Source organism: Heliconius melpomene, chromosome 11, assembly GCF_056956725.1.
Source record: "Heliconius melpomene rosina isolate 202511_hmr_F chromosome 11, ASM5695672v1, whole genome shotgun sequence".
Classification (NCBI taxonomy): domain Eukaryota; kingdom Metazoa; phylum Arthropoda; class Insecta; order Lepidoptera; family Nymphalidae; genus Heliconius; species Heliconius melpomene.
In genome coordinates, this window is record NC_140399.1 from 7,298,460 (window position 1) to 7,315,935 (window position 17,476).

Below are 17,476 nucleotides of genomic sequence, written 5' to 3' on the forward strand. Positions count from 1 at the left end.
CGTTTACATAATAAATTAATCTCATTATTAGAAAGGTCAAGATGTCATTTTAAATCAGCTTGAGCTATTGGCTGTTGAGTGCAGAACTCAATGTCGAGCTTAATGCCAGAACGAATAATTTATTGCCTCGACTGGGGATCGAACCCACACCATCTGCACCTCGACGGCCTCAAGATGAAACCGATCCTTGTGCTTTAATTGGAATTTCTATTGTTTATAAATCAGGTTTCCCTAGCAGTACAATGCCAGCGTATGTAAAATAACATTGAAATTATAACAAGAAAGGAAAGGAGGTTTACCTTTCGTTCGGCTGTAGCAGTTAGTTGCTGCAATCTCTGCGTCATATTTGACAGGCTCTGCTCGAAGGCTGAGACCACATGTGCCTGAAACAAAAGAAAAAACCTATTAATCATGGAGAAAATAAATTGCTATTATAACCAAAGCAAATACTGGATACAGACTAGGTATGGTCTGGATATCTTCATTCAAGAATAGCATTACAACTTCTTAAAGGTGAAGGTTGACTTGTAAACACACGCAAAACAGGAACAACAGCAAAAAATGAACCGTTTCCGTCGTTATATCACGTGTTACTTAAGTATTTTTTGTATTCATTTTTATTTTCAACGTAATATTAACTAACGCATCAAGCTTTAACATATCGTTTATTTAATGTGAATCTGCGAAATCTGTTTGTTTTTTCGTTTTGTAGATTTTCATATCATTCAAAAGAGTAAGTAATACAAAATTTACTTTTATTTTATTTCATATAGTAGAGAATATAAATTAATTATCGAAATTGTAAAGATCTTCTTATCTTCTAATTATATTCATATTTTTATTATTGTTGAGTGATTGATTTGTTAGCATATTTACAACGATATTAAGTTAATATTAGTTGAACTTTTAGACTACCATTCTAAGTTATTTTAATACTTACACATAGTAAAAGTGCTCTATTTGCTGTAATAGCTAACAACGTTAAATATATACTTCATTAGCTTTGTTTTACGATTTATTGACGTAAACTTTGAGAACTTGAATCGAATGCCTTGTTTATCGATCAATCACAGATTACTTCCTTTTTAAGCTCGTTTATATGTAGAAATCTAGTTTCGAAATTAGAGCCGACCACAAACAGATAATGTATCCAAATAGGTTTTTTCGGATAACGATAACTCCAGAACCGATAATTATTTAAATAGCCTCTACTATATGAGAAACCGGTTTCTATAGAGATGCGATAAAAACGTAATAACCTGTCAAAAAGATCGTAAACATGAGCTTCCCATCGATATAATAATGATGTAACGTAAGTACTTATTTCAATTTTAAATATGACTTCATCAGCTATGAATCTGTCATCTTCATTAATATATCAGAAGCAAACATGTGGGAGGATGTGTGAGGAGCCGAAAGAACTCATATGAGACATGAAGAATATTATGTTTCTAAAAATAAAGCACTTAAATTGTTGAGGAGGAGAATGTTGTGATTTTAAAGGAAGCGGGTGGGTTCGATTCTCACTTTTCATTTCTTCGCGCGGCGTTGAGTTCCACCAATCAACTCGCAATGCCTCCATAATTTGGCTGAAAGTGACGAACGGAGTGTCTTAGCACTAGGCTCCCTTTTCCTACCCTGCTACATTAGGGATACAGTGTAAAGCTAAAAAAAAGTATCTTGAGAAAACGATAACTAACTGTAGCACAGTTTCACTTCGATATTATTAATGAATTCCATAGCACCTTGTTATTCATTTAATTTTATATCAGCTATAGTTTCTCTTTGCATATTGCAAGGCATACCTATTTAGAGAAATTGCGTATTGGAACTTACATTCAATGCCACAATTTTAATAAAAAAACTACTAGATAATAGAAGAAATTCCTCAAACTGAGATTTAAATTCACAACCGTCGTCTATAGTCACGTTCATTGCAGTATTACGCTAAACAAATTCTTAACAAAGTAAATATTTAAATTATATTAGCTTACACCTTACTGTAAAAGACAAATGAGTCATACAAAGTCCAAGTGAAATGGGTGCAGCTGGACAGGCAACCCTCTGTTTGCTACGTCACAGGAGTACTCTGCTAAATTAAAAAGGGCAACGGCCCCAATCCCTAACATCGTGTTAGCGCGTGCTTGCGAGTGTTCCCCAGGTCCTGAATTAATACATATTAATGTTATAAACGTTACTGGGAAAACCAATTTTACTATTTGTTTTTTAGATCGATACCTTTAAGTATACTTAAAGAGTCTGGTCAATGCTTGGTCGTTAAATATATTTATGAAATTATTTTCAGTTTTCAATAGGGAGATGCATTAAGCAAACTCACTTTGGGTGACGTTTTCTTAAAACAGCAAACTTTGCAAGCCGTTGCTTAGCAACGCGTAGCGACGATTGTTATTAACATGGCGGAATAAATTGCATGTCAAATTAATTATTTTAATATATTGGTATATATCGAAAATATTACAAATATGAGAAAAAAAAGTATTCTATGTTCATCCCGGGACCCTCAAGTATATCTATATGAGTATTTTATCACAATTAAATTAGCGGTTTGGCCCTGATTGCGTAAAAGACAGACAGACAGACAGACAGACAGAGTTACTTTCGAATTTATAATATAGGTATGGATATTATAACTTACAAGATATAGGTAAACTCGAAATCATTTGTTGTTAAAGCTTCGAGTACTTGCGGAAGTTCTAGACTAGACGATGACTTCAAATTCAATTACTTGTGCTTACTTTACATAGCGCGTCCTAGTTTACCAATAGTATCTACAACTTGAACTGATATCAATATAAGCTGCATTAACTTATTTTAACACAAGCGGCCTGCCCGCTTATGTTGTACTAAAGTATTAGAATGTTTAAAAGTTACATGTGTCTATTTCTGCCATCTCAAATATGAACTTCTTAAAAACTTAAATACTTATATCTTTTGATAGAGTGAAGCGATTATAATGAAATAAAAACTAAGTTACTTATAATTTTCTCGTAGTAACTCTGAGTTATAATTTTTATGTATAAAAGTTGCTTAAATTTGTTTTACGTGATACGTTTTCACATAAACAGACAAACAGATAAAAATTCTAAAAATGCTGGAAATGGATTCTGTTAGTTATCATATAACACCCTGGCTAATTTTTTTTAAGTATTTTCAATGTACAGAAACGACTTTTCTACAGATTTAGTATAAGTTTAGAATAGATTTATAATTACAAATTTTACACTACCTAGATATTAAGCAATATCTTTGTATCTGACAAAAAATTATTGACTCTTTAATTTTCATAATAAGACATATCTATTAATTTGCAATATATTTTTTATTATTATATGTACCTACAATTTTAAGTAGCTTCATCTATATATATATAAATCGAAAGATCACTCACTTATCACGAAATCTCAGAAACTACATGTGCTAGGAATCTCAAATTTTGTATAGGAGTTACTTATAGGACGTAGGTACTCATGGAAACAGAAATAATAATAACGTAGTTCACGCAGGCGAAGCTGCGGGCAGGCCGCTAGTATCTAATAATTTGCTATACATTTTTTATTATTAAATGTACCTTCCTACTTTCAATTCTACATAAGTTTAGTACCTGATAGAATATGTAAGCCAATTTTCTTTAAAACCGTCTTTGCGGGCATTACTAGAAAATTAGTAAATATATCCTCTGAGACATTGCCAAAATTCTTAAGTACACCAGCAAGAGTCGATTGTGGACTGCCACGTTAGCATATATTTGGCACATTTTCTCATCACTACTTCGTAAGTATAGAAATGGGTGTGCTTTATCTAATTTATTATACAGGGTAATAGATAAATTATTTGAGACCAGTGGTAGAGGAGAACACTATTTTTAATACATACGACATGTTCCGAATTCTTCACCATTTTCGAAATTTTGGCCCTTAAATTTTTTTTAAATTTTCCATAGATTTTTCCAGCGCATCCAGGAAGAGAAAGTCGGAGCAGACTCGAGACCCAATTGTTGATTTTTGCCCCTTGAAAATGCGCATTAATGTTCCTAGTGTTCGAGTTCTTCTTCTTAAAGTGCCTCTCCGACTAGTGAAGGTTGGCAGTCAACTTCGCATACTTAGTCCTGCCAAATGAATCAAATCTACGGCGTTTTTAATTCCAGTCCATTCCTTGATGTTCCTTAGCCATGATTTTCTTCTACCGCCGGTTTTCCTTTTCCCAAAAATTTTTCAATTATTATAGTTTGAACTGGTTACTGGAACTCGGGCAATGGCAAAACAAATTTTGAAATGATCATAAATTTTTTTTTTCATCTTCAGATGTGTCAGAATTCAACGCCGTGCTTTGCCTCGACACCAGACCGAAGAAATGGAAATATAAACGTAGATAAATATTTCACTTCCTCGAGTGGGAATCGAACCCAAAACCGTCGTGATACAGTACGTACACCTAACCTAACTCACCTAAAACAGATAGAATAGAGAGTTTAATATGAATGTTATATACTTGACCTTATTTCACTTTATAGCAACGGTTACATTAAGGTGAATTGCCAACAATTTTAGCTACTCGCAACTGCAATCGACTATGTTACGTGTATCAATTATCTAAGCAAATAGTACTTCAAATAGAAAATTTCCTTTTATGTTAGATTGTCCACTTATCAAGAAAATATATATATCAGAATATTACTTTAAGGAATAAGAGCCTGTTGCAGCCAGACCTTCGTTATTTTATACAAACTGAAAGTTTCTCTTTGCATATTTATTGACTAGTGATTACTGTAGCAGTAAATAGATAAATAAAATGCATAAAATAGTACTTTATTCAAATTACATTATATATCATATATACATATATTTCTTTTTTAAAACAATATAAAAGATAATGTATTGGTCCTTCTTTATTTTTCTTCACAATGGTAAATATTATTTTTCTTATTGTAACATTGCTCTCATGGTGTTCGTAGGCGCTTATTAAAATTTAGAATTGCCTGGCACGTGATTAAAAACGTGCTTAGTATCTGGCAATGGATTACATCATTTTTGATACTTATTTCCAACAAAATACACAAATTTCTTAGTTATTCTCACTTGACAGCAGGTAAAGCTATTATTACTGAAATTATTAAAGACTGATAAGTACATCCTTCAAAGTGCGCCATATTAAAAACAATATATCAGAAATAATAAGAAGATTAATAAATATGCCTAATAAAATTCAGTAGAACATTCTAATATCAGACAGCTGGTACTGCCGAGTGCTAGTTTCCGATAGGCTTCCGACACAAGGAATGAAGGAATGCTGATTTTATCGAATAATGAGTTATACAAACGAATATTATAAGTCAAATATAACTGAAACTGATATTTATATTACTTTTTCTTTGTAATATATATTTTACTAGCGGACGCGCGCAGCTTCGCTTGCTTATTTAGGGGTGAATTCTAATAAACCACGAAACGTGTGTTCAATGAAATATTTTTAAGAGTCTAAATTTCAAATTTTATATTTAACTAGCGGACGCGCGCAGCTTCGCTTGCGTATTTTGGGGGTGAATTCTAATAAACCATAAAACATGTGTTCAATGAAATGTTTTTAATTGTCTAAATTTCAAATTTTATAAAAATCTGTAGCGATTTAAGAATTTTTCCATACAAATTTTCAACCCCTTATTTGCACCCTTAGGGGAAGAATTCTAGAAAACCATGAAACATATGTTCAATTAAATACTTTTAAGAGTCCAAATTTCAAATTTTATACAAATTGATGCCGGTTAAAAAAAAATCTATACAAACTTTCAACCCCTTATTTGCACCCTTAGCGGGAGAATTCTAGAAAACTATGAAACACGCATTCAATTAAATACTTCTAAAAATCTAAATTTCAAGTTTTATAAGAATCGGTGCCGATTTAACTTTTTTTCCATACAAACTTTCAACCCCTATCTCACCCCTTTAGGGTTAAAATTTTACAAAATCCTTTCTTAGTGGATGTCCAGATTACGAAAGTAAGCATCTGTCCAAATTTAACGTTTCTACCATTAGCGGTTACGGCTGTGCGTGCGTCTTACCTCAGTCAGTGAGGACAAGTCCTTTTATATATATAGACTATAGACATGGGCGTTATCGTTTTTTTTCGATAACGGTTATGTAACCGATATATGGTTTTCATAACGATATCAAAAACGGTTTTCAGATATTGATAATACAGTTTACAAACGTTAAATCATTTTTAACGATATAAAATGAAGGCAAATTGACATTAAACGCTGGTTGCGTTTTTTAAAAGTATTATGAATATAAAGTAAATCACCAAGTATACAGAGAGATGAGACTTTACGACATTTTTAAGAAAAAAAATATGTCTATATACACTAATATATTTAAGCTATACACTAACACTAATTAATTTTAAACTATATAGAAATTGTTGTTAAAAAAAAGTATATACACACACTGAAATGCACAATTTTTAAGGAAACCTCGTCCGCAATACGTATCGCAAAGGACTAAATACAATACTAAACTATTTCTAAAATATTAAAAATTTTAAAATAAATTTCAAATAAGCATTTGTCACTTAAAAACAAACGTTTAGAATTTAAAAGTCGAATCCACTCAAGTGTGAAAATAATATGAATATTTTAACCAAATTTCAACCTTATTCCCATTATATAGAAGTTCTTTTTTGTAACGTAAAGTAATAATATCTTATAGATGCAAGTTATCGGATATTCGCTTCATTTCTTTTACACTCGTGAGAAACATATAGTTAGAAAGAGAAGTAGTTACTTAGTTCGTGTTATGCGAAGTTTTCGTTTTTACGTTTTCGTTGCGATAGTTGCTGTGTGTGATTTTAAGTTTTAATACGCATCTGATAGTTTTGATAAGTTTCTATGATAACGGTTTTTTAGAAACAAATATCGATATGGTATGGTTTCGGCATCGTATCGGTTACAAGTTACGTTTTGTTATATCGAACTCATCCCTAATAGACTAGCGACCCCCTTGCGGCTTCGCCCGCTTTTACTACTGGATTATTCATATAATGTATGTTTGCAAAGCACTTAAGATAATGTGAAAATTAATTAAACCTTAATACAACCCGCATTTTCGTAGTTTCAATAAGGATTTTCCAATAGTTTTACACACCAAGGATTTTTTAGTAGGCACTGTAATTTTAAATCTTTGCTACTAATCATTTCAAGTTTTTATTAAAATATATTTAAATGACTATTTTTAGATAGTTAAATTACTATTTTTAAACGGAAGAAATTATGAACAAAAACCTACCTACTAATAACTACTATAAAAAATATGAAACCAAATATATCGTGCTGAAATAATACAATCAACTCCAATTATCCAATACGTGCAAACGCATCTAATTCTTCGTTGCTATAAAGGCAGACGGGTTTTTTTTTCGAGCTTGTGGTTAATGCTGAAGAGGGTATTCTGTCCCTGAAACGTGGCTGCCTGTGAGGAAAATTAAATAGAATGCATCGGCCGGGAATCGAACCCGGGCCGCCCGCGTGGCAGGCGAGCATTCTACCACTGAACCACCGATGCGTGTAAGGCAGGCGGGCAGACGCGCTTGTTTAAGCAAAACGTCGCGGGACGCATGGCGAGTGGCGAGCCGTTTCGCAGCAAGGATTGTTTGATACTGTAACAACTTCTAAAGTACTTATTAAAATGAAAAACGTAACTAATATACTTATTTATATGCTGAGACTAAGGGATAAGTGAAACTTGAGTAACATACAGCTGATGTGTCAACGGCGGGATGTGTCAACAATTAAATGCGTTTTTCTGTAAAACTATTCGCAATTTCGAAATAGTGTAAAAAGCTAATTTTATCTTCGTTTAACGTAGAACATTAATAAAGTATTTTAAAGGATAAGGATTAATACCATTATGGAAAAATATCCCTCACAATAAAAAATATATTGAAATTACAATTTTTAGACAGAAATATGATCACTGCACGTTATTCTTAGAAGATACGAATATGCTCTCGCTGACTTTTTTGTAGATCTTATTAAGAGGAACAATACTCCAGTACATTTTTTCATGTAGTACTTACCATTAAAGCAGCGCATGCGCGAAAGTGTCTCAACGGGTAGGACTTTATACATATTTATCGTATTTATGTTAATTTACATAAGAATGTACAAATAATAAACTATATATAAACCTTCCCTGAGAAATACTCGACCTAATGGTGAAAACCGCTTTAAAATCCGTTGGGTGGTTTAGAAGAAGAAGAGTTAGAAAGTTCAGACAGACACGAAAAGCGACTTTGTTTTATAAGATATAGGATTTAAGATTTAAAGATTTTTCCATACAAACTTTCAACCCCTTGTTTGCACCCTTAGGGGAAGAATTCTAGAAAACGATGAAACACGTGTTCAATGAAATACTTTTAAAAATCTAAATTTCAAATTTTATGAAAATCGGTGCCGATTTAATTGTTTTTCCATACAAACTTTCGACCCCTATTTCACCCTTTTAGGGTTAAAATTGTTCAAACTCCCTTAGTGGCTGTCCAGATTACGAAAGTAAACATCTGTCCAAATTGCACGTTTCTACGCACAGCGGTTACGGCAGTGCGTGCGTCTTACCTCAGTCAGTGAGGACAAGTCCTTTTATATATATAGATTACATTAACATTACTTATAATTTTTTTTTATGTACATTTACTTTATTATCTATATATAAGGACTTCTACTCACAGATTGAGGTAAGACGCACGCACAGCCGTTACCGCTGATGGGAGAAACGCGAAATTTGGACGGATTTTGTAAAATTTTAACCCAAAAGGTGTGAAATAGGGGTTAAAAGTTTGTATGTAATTTTCATATCATAAAAATATTTCATTGAACACATGTTTCGTGGTTTATTTTAAATCACCCCCTAAGAAAGAAAGAAAGAAAAGAAATATAAATCTTATATTTTCAGTAATGTTAGTTAGTTAGTCTATTTCTTTTTATTTCTGTTTAAAATACAGGCGTCAATAATAGTATTAAATCGGATTTTTTAAATTAGAAAGTGGTACTTCATTCTATAAGCACATAAAATTAACAGACTTATATAAATAACTAGTGGACCCGTACGCGGCTACGCCCGCTTGAACTATACAAATATTTATCTATAAAGCGGAAGAGTTACTAATATAATAAAGCGGAAGAGTTTGTTTGTTTGTTTGTTTGTTTGTTTGTTTGTTTGTTTGTTTGTTTGTTTGTTTGAACGCTAAGATCTCTGGATCTACTGGATCGATTTACTTTGTTTTTGTTTTGTAAGAAAGCTGCATTCTTCAGAAGTGCTATAGCCTATATAACATTACATTACACCTATATACCAATAAATTAAAATACTTTCTAATTTGACATGCAATTTATTCTGTCATGTTAATAACAACCGTCGTCGCTACGCGACCGCGTTCCTTACCGCGTCATTTTGATATTCATCCTTATGAAAATAAATATAATAGTCACTTTTGTTTTTTTCTTAGTGTTTATTTTTATCTGTACATATGTGTAATGTAATATTTGTTTGTTTTAGGTTATTGTTCCAGTTCATCCATTATCATGTATATATATATACATGATATATATATATATACACATGATAATGGAATGGATACATGATATATATATATATACATATATATATCAGTTCATATTTCCTCTCAAAATTTACTGAACCATATCATTCGTGTGTTTTCTACTATACGTGACACTGGCAGATTATTTTGCGCCTGTCATCGCAAAATCAGGCCATTAAAACAAAAAACAAAAAAATAGTCACTTTTAGCATTTCATCTAGATTGAAATAATATTTGCAAAAAGAAAATAAAACTAGGACCAATATAAAAACTGGATATTATATTATAATTTTTTCTCCATAATATTCTCAATCAATTTAATCAAAATTTACATTTACAGCAAAAATATTACAGCCCAACGTTCAACATGATGGAGTATTCACTGGACGGGGAGGCTTTTATAGGTGAAATAAAGAAATATGAAGAGTTATGGGCCGCGGGGAGTGAGGGTCACAGGTACAAGAGCGTAGTCAAGCGGACGGCCTGGAGCAAGGTGGCCAGGGTGTTCATAACAGATTTCGATAGTATGAGCGAATTAGAACAATGTGACGTTGGTAAGTTTGTTTTCTTTTCAATTGCATATTTAAATAAGTTGCACATGTCCATAGTAAATATTAGTTCATTATTTTTGTACTAAGTAACTCAACATTTCATTGGATAAATAGACAGAGACTAGAAAATAGATTTTATGTAATTTATTTTGTCTTATTATTAAAATAAAAATTAAAAAACTTTGTTAGGAATTAGTAGCGTTCGCCATGTTAATAAGTAACAGTATGGGCAATAATGATGTTCAAAAGAAATATCTTTTGCTAATAAAATATTATATATATCCTCTATATATAAAGTTTAAGTTAGTAAAGCAGGTAAATAAAATTTTCTATTAAGTTAATGAATGCTGGCATAAGTATTTCAAGAAACGGTTACGTCGTAAAATTAATATGAGTCATATAAACGTGTTTCACATTATACAGCTGTAGTTTATGAGTATTGCGAGAAAAAGGGAAAAGCGACAGAAATGGGACATTTTAAGAATAGTTTCTTGTATTTAGTAGCTAATTAACAATAAAATGTTAAACAACTAATAAAAAACTATTATTTAAAGTATTTTGAATGTTAATGTTGTGTTTACATTAACTATTTTCGTCTCTGTTCAATATTCTATTCTTTTTTTCCTTTCAAACTCTATTTTACATGCAGTTTCAATTAAGGAGACGACTTTCTGTAAAGAAATTTAATTATTATCTCTTATAATTAGTAATGCAACACTTGCTTAGATTAAAATACAACTATACTTCGATTACTATTATTATCTAATTAATAGTTATGTAACTAAAAAAATCTTAATCGACTTCAAGGAATTAGTTATAACAATGCTTATAACGTGTGATAATTGTTTCAGTTCGCAAGTTGCATAGCGAATGGCGCAACATCCGGGACGCCTACGTCAGACATCTGAAGCGGAAGTCGGGCCAACGAGAGTACACACACGCGAAACACCTAACATTCCTCAACAGTAGATACCTGGGACAGACGAACGAACAGACCGACGATGAGTCGTCGGACGAAGACAAAACCCCAAACCTAGTCACCAGCTTGCCCGATTTCCATCATTCTGGAGAAGACGAGGACAGATCCTTCTTCAATTCTCTATTACCTGCTGTCCGGGAGTTCAATTTGGATCAGAAGCTAGAATTTAAGTACGAAGTTCTAAAACTCATCAAATATATACGTTCAAACCCAAGTAAGATGAGGGCCGAACAAAATTCACAATGTTTTCATTGATAAAATAAGGAAAAGTCAATGTGAGGAGAAAGTCTGTGATTGATTGGAATTAGGTTAGGAGAGCGCATTAAATATTATACGTTGAATATTTATATATAATACATATGTATGTATTTGAGGCCACAGGGGCATAAGCGTGTGACTGCAAACGTAAAGCTTATGGGTTCGATTTCCATTGGGGGAATGAATAATAGAAAATAATAATTTATTAATATTTTCCTTTCGTTGCTCTGGTAACAAGGCAAAGCTCAATGTTGAGTCCCGCTACTCAACTCAATATGTGCATATTTTCTGATTTTCATCAAATAAAATTACTCGTTCCTATTAATAATTTCTGTTTATTTATCACAAAACCTATTTCCATGCAATTTGAATGGCAAAAGAGAACTAAATTAAAACTTAAAGAAAAAAGCCCAAAAAGATAATGGACATTCATTTCTATTCCCGGGACATTTACCATAAAACTTAATTACAATGATTAATGCAACGTTTTAAATTCCACCAACTGTTTCTATCATGACTTCTCACGCTGTCTTACAACATTTTTCTTTTAATTCTTTCTTGTATTTAATATACGAGTACATTTATTCGGACAATTTGTTAGTTATTGAACTCGACTAACTAAACTTCTTCGTTCAGTCAAAAAAACTTTAAAAATGGGTATACAATGAATGCAAAGTGCACCACCTGTTGAATATTTCATTACACTAATTAACAATTTCTATATAATATTTATACAATTTATAAAGTCAGAAGACGGAAACACTATCTATTGTATTATAATAATGAACTTTCTACACAATATCTAAAGAGTTAATTAAATTATAAGAGAGTTCCCAACAAAGCTAATTAGGAGCTCATATCTTACTGGCTGAGCCAACTACGGTCGCTGTCACACCCTATACTATAATACAAGCAAGGCAGACAGCTGTTTAGGAAAGCTGTGCTCGGTGAAATGAGCTTTGATCTGAACCTGTATTCACGCAACTTAATGCAATTTCCTAACCACTATGTCATTATAAGCAAAATAAATTATTGGGTACAGATTAAATAGGGAAAGCATTTAGGAGAGTTACTCAATGTGGATTATTGGGATTATATTTAAATAACATATTAAATTCACACGTATTTGAAACTTTATTTTTAAGTAGTAAAAAGATATTTCACATTTCCATTTTTTTTCGTTTATAAAATTTGCAAGTTGGGAAGTGCTCAAATTCTGCCAGAATTTAAGCACTTCCTGAACGCACCACGAATTTTAAATTATTAAAATCAACATACATCGAAAATTACTTAAATCATATATTATTATAATAATATTTCACAATAAAACGAACAGATAATAGCTCAATTTACATTTCAGTACACCAAAGTTAAACTTTATCCATGACAAATACGTCACGCACAAACTGAATTCTCGGTGATCAAATCCAACCATTTAACCGGTATTGTTCTAAACGTGGTTGTTGCCTTCAAGAACAAGTTGCTCTTATCTAGAAGCTTTAATTCTTCAATTAGTCTTGATTTAGTTATTAAGTCGGACAACCATACCAGTTGTTCCATATTAATACTGATTTTCTCTACAATATCCCTCTTGTCAGTGATTATTGGAGTGAAATATTCGTTAGTGAGACTTTCTGTAACTGATAACACTCCCATTCTATACTAAACTGACGTACATACAAAACATGTCGTTTACATAATAAATTAATCTCATTATTAGAAAGGTCAAGATGTCATTTTAAATCAGCTTCACGCTGTATCCTGCATAATACAGGGGAGACAGAAGGAATCTAATGTTAAGACACTTCGTTCCCCATTTCTCGCCCATTTTTTTGAGCTATTGGCTGTTGAGTGCAGAACTCAATGTCGAGCTTAATGCCAGAACGAATAATTTATTGCCTCGACTGGGGATCGAACCCACACCATCTGCACCTCGACGGCCTCAAGATGAAACCGATCCTTGTGCTTTAATTGGAATTTCTATTGTTTATAAATCAGGTTTCCCTAGCAGTACAATGCCAGCGTATGTAAAATAACATTGAAATTATAACAAGAAAGGAAAGGAGGTTTACCTTTCGTTCGGCTGTAGCAGTTAGTTGCTGCAATCTCTGCGTCATATTTGACAGGCTCTGCTCGAAGGCTGAGACCACATGTGCCTGAAACAAAAGAAAAAACCTATTAATCATGGAGAAAATAAATTGCTATTATAACCAAAGCAAATACTGGATACAGACTAGGTATGGTCTGGATATCTTCATTCAAGAATAGCATTACAACTTCTTAAAGGTGAAGGTTGACTTGTAAACACACGCAAAACAGGAACAACAGCAAAAATGAACCGTTTCCGTCGTTATATCACGTGTTACTTAAGTATTTTTTGTATTCATTTTTATTTTCAACGTAATATTAACTAACGCATCAAGCTTTAACATATCGTTTATTTAATGTGAATCTGCGAAATCTGTTTGTTTTTTCGTTTTGTAGATTTTCATATCATTCAAAAGAGTAAGTAATACAAAATTTACTTTTATTTTATTTCATATAGTAGAGAATATAAATTAATTATCGAAATTGTAAAGATCTTCTTATCTTCTAATTATATTCATATTTTTATTATTGTTGAGTGATTGATTTGTTAGCATATTTACAACGATATTAAGTTAATATTAGTTGAACTTTTAGACTACCATTCTAAGTTATTTTAATACTTACACATAGTAAAAGTGCTCTATTTGCTGTAATAGCTAACAACGTTAAATATATACTTCATTGGCTTTGTTTTACGCTTTATTGACGTAAACTTTGAGAACTTGAATCGAATGCCTTGTTTATCGATCAATCACAGATTACTTCCTTTTTAAGCTCGTTTATATGTAGAAATCTAGTTTCGAAATTAGAGCCGACCACAAACAGATAATGTATCCAAATAGGTTTTTTCGGATAACGGTAACTCCAGAACCGATAATTATTTAAATAGCCTCTACTATATGAGAAACCGGTTTCTATAGAGATGCGATAAAAACGTAATAACCTGTCAAAAAGATCGTAAACATGAGCTTCCCATCGATATAATAATGATGTAACGTAAGTACTTATTTCAATTTTAAATATGACTTCATCAGCTATGAATCTGTCATCTTCATTAATATATCAGAAGCAAACATGTGGGAGGATGTGTGAGGAGCCGAAAGAACTCATATGAGACATGAAGAATATTATGTTTCTAAAAATAAAGCACTTAAATTGTTGAGGAGGAGAATGTTGTGATTTTAAAGGAAGCGGGTGGGTTCGATTCTCACTTTTCATTTCTTCGCGCGGCGTTGAGTTCCACCAATCAACTCGCAATGCCTCCATAATTTGGCTGAAAGTGACGAACGGAGTGTCTTAGCACTAGGCTCCCTTTTCCTACCCTGCTACATTAGGGATACAGTGTAAAGCTAAAAAAAAGTATCTTGAGAAAACGATAACTAACTGTAGCACAGTTTCACTTCGATATTATTAATGAACTAGCGGCCCGCTCGCGGCTTCGCCTGCGTGAACTACGTTATTATTAATTTCTGTCTCCATGAATACCTACGACCTATAAGTGACGTCCATGCAAAATTTGAGATTCCTAACATTTGTAGTAACGAAGTTTCGTACAAACTTTCAACTCCAAAACAACCCCTTAGAAGTCGAATATTGCAAATTCCCGTCTTAGTGAGCACCTACGTCCTATAAATAACTCCTATGCAAAATAATTGTTACTCGCGTTTTTTAAAATATGCAAAATTAAATGTACATTTTTCAATATTTCTGAGAGATTTTCTTAATATTTTTTTTCGTAAGAACCTTCTCCTAATAATAACAAATACAACAAAAAAAGAATTAGTGAAATCGGTCCAGTCATTCACGCGTGATGCCGTGACCAAGGAAAACGGGTTTCATTTTTATATATATAGATTCCATAGCACCTTGTTATTCATTTAAGTTTATATCAGCTATAGTTTCTCTTTGCATATTGCAAGGCATACCTATTTAGAGAAATTGCGTATTGGAACTTACATTCAATGCCACAATTTTAATAAAAAAACTACTAGATAATAGAAGAAATTCCTCAAACTGAGATTTAAATTCACAACCGTCGTCTATAGTCACGTTCATTGCAGTATTACGCTAAACAAATTCTTAACAAAGTAAATATTTAAATTATATTAGCTTACACCTTACTGTAAAAGACAAATGAGTCATACAAAGTCCAAGTGAAATGGGTGCAGCTGGACAGGCAACCCTCTGTTTGCTACGTCACAGGAGTACTCTGCTAAATTAAAAAGGGCAACGGCCCCAATCCCTAACATCGTGTTAGCGCGTGCTTGCGAGTGTTCCCCAGGTCCTGAATTAATACATATTAATGTTATAAACGTTACTGGGAAAACCAATTTTTCTATTTGTTTTTTCGATCGATACCTTTAAGTATACTTAAAGAGTCTGGTCAATGCTTCTTATGATAGAGGGCTCGTTAAATATATTTTAGAAATTATTTTCAGTTTTCAATAGAGAGATGCATTAAGCAAACTCACTTTGGGTGACGTTTTCTTAAAACAGCAAACATTGCAAGCCGTTGCTTAGCAACGCGTAGCGACGATTGTTATTAACATGGCGGAATAAATTGCATGTCAAATTAATTATTTTAATATATTGGTATATATCGAAAATATTACAAATATGAGAAAAAAAAGTATTCTATGTTCATCCCGGGACCCTCAAGTATATCTATATGAGTATTTTATCACAATTAAATTAGCGGTTTGGCCCTGATTGCGTAAAAGACAGACAGACAGACAGACAGACAGAGTTACTTTCGAATTTATAATATAGGTATGTATTATAATTATAACTTACAAGATATAGGTAAACTCGAAATCATTTGTTGTTAAAGCCTCGAGTACTTGCGGAAGTTCTAGACTAGACGATGACTTCAAATTCAATTACTTGTGCTTACTTTACATAGCGCGTCCTAGTTTACCAATAGTATCTACAACTTGAACTGATATCAATATAAACTGCATTAACTTATTTTAACACAAGCGGCCTGCCCGCTTATGTTGTACTAAAGTATTAGAATGTTTAAAAGTTACATGTGTCTATTTCTGCCATCTCAAATATGAACTTCTTAAAAACTTAAATACTTATATCTTTTGATAGAGTGAAGCGATTATAATGAAATAAAAACTAAGTTACTTATAATTTTCTCGTAGTAACTCTGAGTTACTTATAATTTTTATGTATAAAAGTTGCTTAAATTTGTTTGACGTGATACGTTTTCACATAAACAGACAAACAGATAAAAATTCTAAAAATGCTGGAAATGGATTCTGTTAGTTATCATATAACACCCTGGCTAATTTTTTTTAAGTATTTTCAATGTACAGAAACGACTTTTCTACAGATTTAGTATAAGTTTAGAATAGATTTATAATTACAAATTTTACACTACCTAGATATTAAGCAATATCTTTGTATCTGACAAAAAATTATTGACTCTTTAATTTTCATAATAAGACATATCTATTAATTTGCAATATATTTTTTATTATTATATGTACCTACAATTTTAAGTAGCTTCATCTATATATATAAAATCGAAAGATCACTCACTTATCACGAAATCTCAGAAACTACATGTGCTAGGAATCTCAAATTTTGTATAGGAGTTACTTATAGGACGTAGGTACTCATGGAAACAGAAATAATAATAACGTAGTTCACGCAGGCGAAGCTGCGGGCAGGCCGCTAGTATCTAATAATTTGCTATACATTTTTTATTATTAAATGTACCTTCCTACTTTCAATTCTACATAAGTTTAGTACCTGATAGAATATGTAAGCCAATTTTCTTTAAAACCGTCTTTGCGGGCATTACTAGAAAATTAGTAAATATATCCTCTGAGACATTGCCAAAATTCTTAAGTACACCAGCAAGAGTCGATTGTGGACTGCCACGTTAGCATATATTTGGCACATTTTCTCATCACTACTTCGTAAGTATAGAAATGGGTGTGCTTTATCTAATTTATTATACAGGGTAATAGATAAATTA

General features: G+C 32.2%; 1 protein-coding gene across 1 annotated transcript; it reads left to right on the forward strand.

Annotated features, from left to right (window-relative positions):
• The first annotated feature begins 9,661 nt into the window (after window positions 1–9,661).
• On the forward strand, window positions 9,662–11,680 carry LOC146534659 (uncharacterized). The gene is made up of 2 exons (XM_085193681.1): window positions 9,662–10,163; window positions 11,012–11,680. The coding sequence occupies exons 1-2, from the start codon at window positions 9,977–9,979 to the stop codon at window positions 11,392–11,394; spliced, it is 570 nt and encodes a 189-aa protein (XP_085049807.1). The 5' UTR covers window positions 9,662–9,976; the 3' UTR covers window positions 11,395–11,680.
• The last annotated feature ends 5,796 nt before the right edge of the window (window positions 11,681–17,476 follow it).

Coding starts and splice junctions, on each gene's coding strand:
- LOC146534659 (XM_085193681.1), top strand. CDS start 9,977: ATGATGGAGTATTCACTGGACGGGGAGGCTTTTATAGGTGAAATAAAG. Junction 10,164..11,011: donor ATTAGAACAATGTGACGTTG/GTAAGTTTGTTT, acceptor TAATTGTTTCAG/TTCGCAAGTTGCATAGCGAA.